The 12055-nt window shown below is 40.0% G+C and overlaps 1 protein-coding gene across 1 annotated transcript in view; it reads right to left on the reverse strand.

Moving 5' to 3' along the window:
- zfyve26 (zinc finger, FYVE domain containing 26) overlaps nt 1-12055 on the reverse strand; it is a 35094-nt gene that overhangs the window by 2954 nt on the left and 20085 nt on the right. Inside the window, exons 27-40 of the mRNA XM_084741940.1 lie at nt 10954-11049; nt 10455-10642; nt 10072-10208; nt 8994-9022; nt 8624-8760; nt 7855-8075; nt 6538-6685; nt 5659-5868; nt 3130-3345; nt 2308-2505; nt 1398-1478; nt 1179-1306; nt 887-1061; nt 685-744 (exon numbers count right to left, since the gene is read on the reverse strand). Coding sequence (XP_084598066.1) covers nt 685-744; nt 887-1061; nt 1179-1306; nt 1398-1478; nt 2308-2505; nt 3130-3345; nt 5659-5868; nt 6538-6685; nt 7855-8075; nt 8624-8760; nt 8994-9022; nt 10072-10208; nt 10455-10642; nt 10954-11049 — 2024 coding nt within the window. The remainder of the gene's footprint in view (nt 1-684; nt 745-886; nt 1062-1178; nt 1307-1397; nt 1479-2307; nt 2506-3129; nt 3346-5658; nt 5869-6537; nt 6686-7854; nt 8076-8623; nt 8761-8993; nt 9023-10071; nt 10209-10454; nt 10643-10953; nt 11050-12055) is intronic.

Below are 12055 nucleotides of genomic sequence, written 5' to 3' on the forward strand. Positions count from 1 at the left end.
CAGATTTGTGTTGTTTCTGTATCACATTTTATCAGTTAATGAAAGTATACTCTTTTTCCTGTTTTTGTTGTCTAAATCAAGATTGTAAAATTAAATTAATTGTTTTACATTACATCTGGACAGTTTTTGCTCTCATTTTGTGCTCGACGGCAGGATATTTCAAAAGGTCATGAATGGATTTAGACAATTTCTGGGAAAAATCTGTCATAGGATAAGAAAGAACTGATTAACTCCTGCTCATGATCCTGCTAATTTAAATCAGGTACGACTGCGTCAGTTTTGTCTCAGAAAATGATTTTCTCAAGTGCTTTAAACCTTCCTGGGGAATAAGGTAAACGATTCTGGCATTCCTGATTACTTTTTAAATTCTATAATGAGCAGGAAACATCTGTCAGATCAGCTGAGATTCAAATGTTTTGTGCAGCAGGTCATCTGTGCAGTCTTACTAAAATATAATGAGTGAAAACAGAGGCTGCTGTACTCACAGCAGACGGGTGTAGTGCATTATAGGTGATATTTTAAAGTCACAGAATAATTTAAATCTACCCTCACTGCATTAAACTAGAAACTAAATGTGGTTGGCACTTGAAAAATGGACAGACAACCCCAAAAAAACAATGCCTACGGCCACGGTTTTCACTGGCGTAGAGGCTGAAAAACGAAATCCTCTCATATACAACATACCTGTATGACTCTATATGCAATGCCAAAACCCTCTTCTATGTTTTTTCCTCCAAGCATCACCTGCAAAAATACAGATTCAAGACATATCAAGGGTTTTAAAACATGAGGTAGCAGGCCATTTAAAACAAACTTAATCTATTCAGTGGTTCATAAAGTTTGAAATAGAGGTTAAGAACTAGGAAAAGCACAACAGGAGGCTCACCTTGCAGGCAACCTCAACTTTCATGGGGCTTCCTCCAAACAGTGTAGGCGGTGAGCTGGATCCAGGGTGCTTGGAGGAAGGTGTACTGGTCTGTGGCGCTTTGGAGGAGGAAGCCGTCTCACATCGGTGGAGGAAACGAGTCACTTCCAGCTGAAGCTCAATCGTATTTATGTGCCTAACAAAAACAGGACGGGAGAGGTCCAAACTTAATAATCTTTTTTCTGAATTCTGCTAGAGGCAAAAGTGTGGATTTATTTCCATCCTGTTCACTGAAATAAGGATATTAAATAACCTGGACACGTCACTGGATGACATCATCTTCCTGAATGAGTTGACCTGAGACTTTCTCCTCCCAGCACCACGACCTTGCTGCTCCTGCAGGTACGTCCTCAGGTGCTCTTTGGCTCGAACCAGCCAGCGCTGCATAAGGGTCAAGGACAGGGTCAACTTTCTCATATGAGCAGGAAATTTTTTGTCAACTCCATAACTGCCGAAAAAAAGAGAGACGTACCTGCTGTTCTCCCAGCTGAAGGTAAGAACTGGCTCCATGTGTGAAGAATCGGATACAGGTCATTGCTGCACGTACGTGATCCTGTAGAGGTCATTTTACATATTACAAAACATATGTTTTAATTATCTATAGAAAAAAAAATCTAACATCATTCAATGCAAAAATAGAAACTTACAACAAAGAAAACAGCCTTTAGAGCCAGAATATTTTCACATCTAACACTAAATTGAGGATTTATTTTGAACAAACCAGAGTTGTTGACTTCTAAAACAGACTAACCAAGAGGTTTTTTTTAATGTATGTTTTACAGTAAGTTAACAAGGCAGTTAGGCTTGTCTTAGTTCAGTAAAACAAAGCAACTTGGATTCAAATGGTGTACTGTTTTCTGTTATAATATAAGATATAAACATATTAAGCCCCCAACTCTACCCAGGGTCAGGACCCCTCCAGCTTCCTATAGCTTCCATTTCTTCCTTTCCCCTGCAAAATAGCATAGTTTTACCTTTTTTGGCCTCAGACATTTCTTCATATTAAGGGTTTGTAAAGAAAAAATATGTTGGTAACCTCGAATTTAATCTATAATCTGTAATTATACATGTCTTTACCCCTAGGCCAATAGAAAACCCCTTTTGGGACATTTATAGAGTACTAGACAATAAGTCACGATTTTGAGAAAGTTTAACCATTTATGACACGCAGGATCTATTTTCACAATAGCAGAAATGGACTTCCTCATGTATTTAAAGGCCTGTCTCAGTTAAAAAAAAGAGACTCATTTGTGTGCTAATGGTTGGCTAAGGTACAGACCATGTACTGCTGATTACTGGCATTTCAATCAAACCAGGAAACTCTCCGTTGTTTTTCCCCCTTTCAAATGGTGATTTAAATCTAAAAAACATCAGAGACTAACCATCATGAACTGCTGGAGCTGGTACAGAGTGTTGTAGTATCCCCGCCGCTGCAGGAACTGGCACGAGGCGATGAGGTAGCGGCTGCATGCCTCCAGGCTGGGGTCAAGTTTTTCCAGTATCCCCTGCAGCGTGCCAAGACGGCTCCGCTCCAGACTGGGCTGTAACACACCCTCTAGAAACACCTCATCCGGACAGTCCTGAGCCATGATCAAGTAGAAAACTGGCATCAAACTTGGGTGAAAAGAGAAGCAATGACATGTGCAGCAGCTGTTTCAGACAAATTATATCCTACTTAAATGTATGTCTCAGAAGAGGAAGATGCAGTCATATTCGGTGGTCAGTTTATTCAGTTTCTGTACTTGAGTGATACTCAATAAGCTGCTACTTTTTTGATCAACCTACAGCTTGTTTCTATGGTCCACACACGGTACTCAAGTGTACTTTCTTACCATTTTGCCTGATTTACAGTGAACCAAGGTTAGGATAAAGTCAAATGGACCCTGTTTACTGGACAGAGTTTGGGTAACCCGATTTCCTGCCAGATTCAAAATCTTGGCAACAGACGGGTGTCAAGTCATTTCTGAAGTTGGGTCAGATGATCCTCTGACTCCAGACAAACTACACCACAAAAGAATATTGAGATTTCTATTTTAAGACACACACCTGTTGCCATTTATTCTTCTGACCTGTCCAATTAAATGAAACTAAAGGACTGAAATATACTGGACGTTTATGTAACTCGTTCTGATATGTTTTAAGTCTTTTAGGAGTCGTGCATCAGCTGAATGTCTGCTTGTAAACTGAAAAAAACCAAGCCTCACCTTGTTGAGCAGGTATGTTAGGGCCTCCGTCATGCAGTCGTGACGTATATGGAAGCTGATCAGAGCCAGGTGAGTGCCATACGTGTTCAGGTAGTAGAGACACTCCTGGTGGAGGCTGCCGCTTGGTGTCGGACCCTCCGCTCGATCCACAGGACCGGCCTCGCTCAGGGCGTCCTCCAGCTCCCGCAGAGACGCCAAGATGTCCTCACCAAAAGACTGACAAGAACATGAAGAGCATCACTCAAAGGGGGAATGTAATTCTCCACACTTTAATATAATAAAACAGAAAAGTGAATGACCCAGGGTTTCCCATCTTACACTGTATATTAAATGATCGACTGACACGCTACAGATAATAAGTGTAGAGTTTCACTGTCCTCAAATTGAAACAAATAAGAAAAGAACAAAACGAAAAGATGAGAGCACATTTAAAGATTTTAGAATTATTAAATACTGAATTCAGATTGGTCAGTTACAGTATTTAACTGTTATTATTATTCCTCTATATCAGGTCGTTATCATGTATAACAGACCGTTGCTATGGATACCGTTCTGATAACAGACTCTGGAAGAGCAATAAAATCATTTTTAAATCAACAAAATCATTCTTAAATCACCATTTTGTCTCACATTGTTGATTTATTTTGATAAGTAGCCGTGTAGTAAGCAGGATAATCCCCTTCAGGATGATCCCTGCATCATCCTATGAGGGTTTATTTCTTAATAATGACCTGCTCACTGTACATTAGCCCTTAACTTGTTCATTTTAGACATACGATGGGAGAAAGGCGCAGAAATTTAGTACACTTACTGCTAATAACTGACTGACAGATGTTCCCTCCACGAGTACAAGTTTGAAACATTTAAATAATACATTACACTTAACTTAACTAAACCCATTAGATTGAACTAAATCTACTGTAGATTAAAAAGCTTTTGATATTTAATAAACTAAAACCGAACTAAACCTAAAACAATTGAGTTGACTAAAACTAAATGGCATGTTAGACAAAAGACTAGGACTAAAACTAGATCAAAATTTGCTGTTAAAATTGACACTGGGTTGAACAGGTGTTACGGGTGCTATTAATAGTTCCTCAGAAGAATACATAACCATAACTACTTAATTAAACTCTCTCTCTGGAAATGCCCACGCAATCTTGTCCAACAGAAACCACACATGCCAGAGTAAGTGCTGCACATTCCTCTGGATGTGAAGGAGCCAAGAACCCCCTGGCACTGAACAAAAGCGGGAGATTCCTGTGGTGTCATGTACCACAGGGGGAGGAAGGGGGGGTGAAGAAGTCTGGCACATTCTGTACAGTATGACTCCGCAGTACGCACACCTGAATTCTACTCTTATAAGAAAGATGTCAATTTTCTTGCCTTCTATGAAAGGTAATTACAGAAGCCCCATACATATATTTCTCCCTTTATTTCATACCAGATAGCAATGATTTCTGGACATGTTTAGGTTGTAGTTGTGATTTATGTTTATTTGTAAGTTAAGAGCACACAATCACACTTTTAATGTGAGCTACTGATGTTTTATACTTGCAGCTACAGTGAATATAAAAATCCCCACCTATGGTATGACCACATTCTTGCACCACTAATAAATCCTTTGCAAAAAAGTTTGAAAACTTGCCAAATACTTCCGCCTTCAAAGACCAGAGTGCCGTCAGAAGACTTGATAGATATTAGCATTTGAAAATGATAGAGTGGCTGATGTTAAATATATGCAAGCTCAGGAAAGTATAACTTATTTACAGTGTAGTGCTCATGCAGGATAAATTAAATAAGAAATAAAGCAATAAAGCTTAATAAAAACTTAATAACATATACAATGTAATTGGTTATCTGATATTTTAATGACAAAAAACAGGAATTATGAGAAGAAATTACAAGTGAAATATTAATTAATCCATTAACAGTAATACTGTCTATTATTTAAATATGTTTTCAATAATATAAAATAAAAAAAGTTTAAAAAGAGAAAAAAAATGGATTCACACATTGAATTAAAAATATTCATTTAAAAAAAAAAGCTATTTCCTTCCATTTGCATTTCCATTTCCCTGCTGCTTTTCCTATTAGCTAACCGATTTGCTTGATCATTTAGCTTCTCTGTGACACTTGGGGTGCGCCTCTCTAACCAATCCGAGCGCTTGTTAGATATCACGGCTAATTTGCCTTGTTTTACCGCATTTTACCAGCGATGAGACATTACGTGTCACAAAAAGACTAAAGGCAAGCTAAATTTGCTAATGAGCAAACTGAAGTCTGTTTATTGAAGTCTAAAGAGGAATAAATACATTTGTAAACTAGTTTATTAATGACATTTTGCTGTAAACTTAGTTATCAATTAATGAAAATGCTTAATTACTATTTCTATGATACTTGTGGTCATCCATTGGATACAGCCCAGCACATATTTTTGTGTATGGGACACAATGGAGGTTTTGGACACTGGAGCTGTGTTCCTGGTTGAGTGAAGAATAAGACTGCTACCATGAGGCGTCTTCCTACCGTGGCCAGAGTTGGTTGTACGTTGGTCTCCAGGTGCTGGACGACCTCCTGCAGCAGTAAGGGTCCCAGGTTGAGCTGGTTGCGGTCGACCGGAGCCTTCAGGCAGCGGGCAAACTTCTCCCTCGCTCCTGAAAGGTTCCCTGCCTTGAGAGATGCCATCCCCCACGCCTGCCACACACCGCCAGGGTCCAGGCCGCTCTTGGTAGACACCTAACACAGCAGCCAAAAAACAGTGATAATAGCAGCAGCAGTGGAATCTAATTTTCTGCATTTTATCTAATTGGGGTTTTAGACAACAGGTTTTCTGCACCATGATGGTCTGAATGTTCTTCTAGAGACTTTTGATCTCTGGAAAGACAAGAAAATGTGGACCAAACACCAACTTTTAGGCTAATATCCTAAAATATTTTGGCATATGATGTAGTTCTGAATAGCAGCTCAAAATATTGGCTGTCAGAAACTTAAGTATTATCTGCTGTCAAAATCAGTTCTATACTGGTCAACCTACAACCTACCTACTGATCCTACAGCAGTGTGTTACGGTGAAACTACTGATTTCAAATAATTTTCTCTTTGAATAGCCTAGGATAGACTGGTCTTCTCACTGATAAAATACGCCTGACACATCAACAATCTTCAACATGTTAATAACAGAGGTGTGGTGTACAAAACATGAGAGTTAATCATACTTATGTAGATTTGGTAAGAATGCATGACAGCTGCCAGGTGGGAAGAGTTTTTTGATTGTAAAACACTGGATGTGTTTATTTTCCCAATGGCCACAGATGAGACGCTGTTTGGATTAGATTTTTTGTCCACACCCCTGACATACAAATATAAAAGAATAAAATTAAAACGGCAAACCACCAACTGCCTCACCTCCACTGCTAGCTGGTAGTGCTCCGCTTCCAACAGCTGGTTACGGAGACGTGTGACAGCCGTCGTCTCCAGGATGTCATCCAGAGAGGGGATATATTTGTAATTGGCGGTCACAAGGATTTTAAGCACGTCTACTTTGCTGATGTAACTGTGGAAACAGAAAATAAATAGCAGCAGTGATACAAACGAGCATGCAATGAGTATCAGCAGGTTTAGACCTGTCTGAAGTCATTTAAGTGCTTCCTGTGGTTGACAGCTCATCTCATTTGACTTCAACCAGGTCAGGCCATTGTCTTCATGGCCGCCATGCCCTCTCAGTTTGGCCTTATCCCTCCAGAGAATTAACTGCTGTGAGGCCACAGTGGCTTGAGATGATTTAGCTGTTTTCTCCTCTGCCTACTTTAAATACGGTTTTTAGAAACCAGAATCTTGTTGCATTATTCATACATCACTACACTGACTTGCCTGACCCAGTGGTCTGGGAAGTGTTATGAGCCTAATGAAGTGAAAATGACTTATATAACCTATTACTGCAGCTGTAAAGCCTGTACATATTGTACCTGTGGTTCTCCCAGAAAGGTGTTTTCACTTATGTAACAGTCTGGGAATGTACAAATGTACAGAGTGTACTTGATTGACAGCCCCCTCTCCTTCCCCCTTTGTCTCACTCTAACTTTCCCACCATCTAAGGCTTCGTTCAGACCGCAGGCAAAATAGATTTGCATCACAAATCAACTCTGACAGACTATTTGCACTGTTATTTGCAAGTGATCAGATCAGATTTGTGTGCCTAGACATCATCAACCTATCTGCACGAGTTGCTGTGGTAACGACACAGGCGTGATTAAATACGTCCACGGGGGACACGGCTTCCCAAAGCAGAAGCATAAGAAATGGATCACGTCCTCCACGTGATCATGCTGACAAGTTGTGGTTCATTGCGATGCTCGGACGCCCTGATGCATCTCCATCGCTCTGTATTCGATGCTGTCATGTGTCTCACTAGAAGTGACACAAAAGACACTTTGAAATCCGAGTTGAGCAGCCAGAGCGCTCTGACTGAGACACATCTCTAGAAATCTGATTGGAACTGCATTTCAGACAACCTCCAAATGTGGCTTGGATGCGATTAGCAAAAATTGCATTTCATGTTTTTTTTGCTGTCTTGACTTTCTAAAATCAATCTGGGTATAATCCTGATGCACCAAAAAACGGATTGTGGCTGGCAGTCTGAACAAGGCCTAAATAATCCCCCGGTGTCCTTAAAAACACAAACAAATACTGTTTACATGACATTGACCTAGGGTGACATGTTACCTGTCACATAATGGGAGATCCTGGCTGCGGCCAACCTTCACAAACATCAGTTTAGCACTGAACAGCAGCTGTCGCATGATGTCAGTGAGGAGGCAGGCGTCCACCTCTGGATTGGTCAGCTTGCGAGACAGAGAGCGGCAGTGGCTGATGAGCTGATGACCGCAGGCCGTCTGGTCACTGTGCAGAGACAAGACTGCCACGCAGAGGTACGCACTGGGAGCCTTGGGGTTATAACAAAACACCATCATTTGTCAAAATGTATTTGCTGGGTTACTTCTACTATGAGACAACTGAATATAAGCTCTGTGAATGCAAGAAAAATGCAAGAATGCAAGAAATAACTTTACATTTACACTTGCTGTTCTGCAATCAACCATAAATGCGGTTTAGAGTCTATTTACCAAAGGAGTTAAGCAAGAGTGATATTTAGCACATATGATGGCAGTTTCGCACTGGAAAAGGCTGTCTGAAGGCAAGGTAAAGCTGTTAAAATATTTTAAATATATCGTACACTTAAACTGATATAGATTTTTTTTAGATGGGTCTTTTTTAAGTGGCTAAAATATATTTTGCTGCTCACCCTGTCCACAGACGTATATTGCTTAGCCTTTGTGCTGGGGAAATGCTGCCACCTACTGTAGGTAATACACTGACTATGGATAAGTAGCTCATACAACCCCACTTCAAATCATCCAAACTATTCCTTTGATGCAAGTCACCTGCAGTGACCTCAGAATGATCAAACCCGTGTAATGATAAAAGTTCAGACCTGTTCGTAGTAGAACTCGCTCCTCAGCAGCTGGTTCTCTGCAGGGTTTGTGCTGAGTTGGATCTGTCGCTGGACCACTTCAGGCAGATGCAGCATCCCATCGAGAGCTTCTGTTGTGACTACGGGGCTCCCAGCCACTGCACAAAGACAGAAGAAGAGAACAAAAGTTCATCATGACAACCCTCTATATGTTAATGATTTAAAAACGGCTGCATTTTGGAGGTTCTCTGTGGCTTTTTCTGAACATAAGTATCAGAATTTTATACAAGGTCAATCCTACATCCTGCTTTTAGTGATAAATAAAGTTTCTCACTCTGATATAGCAAAGAGGAAATCGTTTACATAACAATCCTGTATCTATTTAATTTACCTTCAGCTGGTTCCAGCTCATCATCAGAACTGCAAAAGGAAAAAAGAAAACAGTACAATTAACTTTCAAAAGACAGTCTGATTTTACATCCATCTACATCCTTTCTTGCAGGGTTTGTAGTCCACTATGACACATGACAATTCCACGACTTTCTCAACTTTCTATAGTAAACGCTGATCATTTTTAGAAGGTGCAATATACAACATTCAACTTCATTAAACGTCATCAAACAACTATTTGCTATATAAAGATACAGTGAAGCATGCATGCTAGTCCCTCTCTGTACTGTAAACCGTTCACTAAAAAGCATTTTAGGCTGAGCAATCCATTGGAAGTGAGCAATACACTAACAAAGTCCTGATCCACATTTGATTAGGACTGCCTAGTCTCACAGTTTGATTTAAGCTTCGGCAGGCTCTGGCTCCAAGCAGGGAACAGAACTGCATCCGATAATTACAATCTTTATCATATTACAGCTGAACAGTACACTAAAATATGTTTCTGAAAAAAATTTGAGGCGAGAAGTAGGCAATATAGTAAAAGACTCTTGATTCACATTTGATCAGCACTGCCTGGTTTGACAGTTTGATCTGAGTTTTGTGAACGGTGTGTGTTCAGATGCCAACTTTGAAGCACACATTTGTTTTTGTTTTGTTTCTTTTTTAACCTAAATTTTATTCTTTGCATTTGTTTTGGTCTGAGATGCCACTGAATGTTGCTTACAGCTCTTTAAAGCCCTAATTTTATTTGGTCCTATTGTTTTTGAATCTTTAAACTGAATTAACAATTGGTTGGATTTATACGATTTATTCCAGGTATTTATTCCAGTAACTGACAATTACCTCTCAAATAATCTAAATGTACACAAGTTGTAAATTAAAACCTGCTTTATTCATATGAAATCATGCCGTAAACTTCCAATAATTGTTGCATCCTTTCCAGACTATGCCACTCTGCATGCTACGATATTCAACACTTTCCATGACTACAGTTCTGTAAAGAATATTTTAAGTGTGTTTTTAAAAAAGAATTCATTTGACAAGTGTGGTTTGCTGTGCTTAAATCTGCAGGGTCTTACTCTGGGTGAAAGTAGGCATAACACTGGTCACAGACTCTGACTTCATCCCCTGGGCATCCCTCAACAGGCATCTTGTGCTCTGAACACGCGTGACAAACCAGCCGGCCACATCTCCGACAATGGTGCCGTCTGTTGAACTAAAACAACCGAGATAACATGTTACATAACGTTACTCTGACAATAGTTTCCTTTCACAGGTCTGTTTTCCTTTATTTTTTCAAAGTCCTTTAAATTTAAGGTAATTCAAGGTCAGGAAAGGTAGAACAATATTCATCCACTCTGGGGATTTAGTGTTGGACCTTTATGTATAAAAATTTTATATGTTGGCAAGTACTTTAATTTATGACAACAGCAGTGAGTCTCAGCTGGTTTTGCCGACTCACCATGGTGAACCTCTCCCGCTGGCAGACCATGCACACGTGCTGCTGGGTGTCAGGGACCCAGTCTTTGCGGGCTGGGGGTTGGTCCGGAGGCTGAAACTTGGCAGGCGAGCGGCGTTTTCGCCCTCCTGAGCTTCGATCCCTCTCCCTGTCCGTGCTGCTCAAGGAGGGTGTGTGCGTTGGGGTGCTGCCTGTAATTTCACACAAGAGAGGAAACAATCGTAAAAATCAAGAACAATAAGTTTCAAATGAGGAACTTCAATCAATAATAGTCACTTTACACTAAAATCACACCAGAAACATGACCAAAGAAGGAACTGCATTCACATTTCTTCAAATTAATAGTTAATCCACGTGCAAAAGTCCACTGCAGTTGAAGAAAACATCCCTCAAATAGAAAAAAAGCAGTCTCAAGTGTCTGCCAGGCTGAGGTGCGTGCAGGTAAATTCCCTATGGAGTATCAATATGTGTATCAAGTCATTACTATGAAACCTGTGCTCACCTGAAGAGTGTGTTGGAGATTCGAGTCGACTGGACGGTTGGGAGCTGTCCTGAGCAGGACACTGCATCAGCGCGTCCTGGAGGCTCATGACAGAGTCTGAAATGCAAGCAGTTATAAATTTAGGCACAAGTTGCGATCAACGGTGATTGACTGCACTAAAATATGAGCATTTCACAAGCAAAGTTTGTTTTTAAACTTTCATTCCAAGCCAAGAATATTCCCAGAACCTCTCCACTTACAAGTCCGTGTCCGAGTCTGTAAGGTTGTATGGATTTGTCTCAGTTGTACGTCAGTCAGTGCCCCTGAACAAGACACAGGCTCACAACTGGAGTTGTTCCATGAGTGCTGCAGGGGCAATTTCCACTCTAATGCTAAGACAGGTTAAATGCAGAGACTGATTCTCACTGTATGTTGTACTCTGTATGATTGTACATGTGGCAATAAAGTTGATGTTTATCTTTAGGAGTTTCTAAAAAATGTTTTTCTCTATAACAGAATTAAAAATTAAATTAACAAAATGCAGATGTACTTTCAGTAATAGGTTATGTGTGTGCTTTCCATAATAAAATTAGCTAAACAATTATCTAACCAGGGAAATATCTAGGGCTGTACCTGGCTAAGAATTTTGTCAGTCAAATCAGATTTGGCTGCTCAATAAGAAGATTTGACAATTCTTTGCTTTGTTTTCAGCTACACTAATCTCCTATATCAGCCTACATTTGTATGTTTTACTAGTAAAACTCACATTTTAACGCCTTTTTTCATCATCTGTCATGTGAAAACATCAGATTTCTACACAGTTAGACAAAATAAAAGCATTTGACCTGTTGCTCATAGTTAAGACATAAAATACCGGGTCAGCACAGAGCATCTCTCCAGGGAAGCTGACTATGCATCACCTGCGCTTCCATCACAGTTAGTTTTGTGGTTATTTTCAGACTCTGCTGGGAAAGTTTTCAGCCTGCCGTGCTGTTTACCAACTGCTCATCTCAACTTCTGTCATTAGTTATCCCACAGCACATGTTGTCACAAGTTTTGTTTTTTGTTTATTTTTTAAGTTCTGTGCTACTTTGGTCAGTTCTACACTGTTTACGATACGATA

Source organism: Lutjanus erythropterus, chromosome 18 (assembly GCF_056507025.1).
Source record: "Lutjanus erythropterus isolate fLutEry1 chromosome 18, fLutEry1.hap2, whole genome shotgun sequence".
In the NCBI taxonomy this organism is placed as follows: Eukaryota; Metazoa; Chordata; class Actinopteri; order Lutjaniformes; family Lutjanidae; genus Lutjanus; species Lutjanus erythropterus.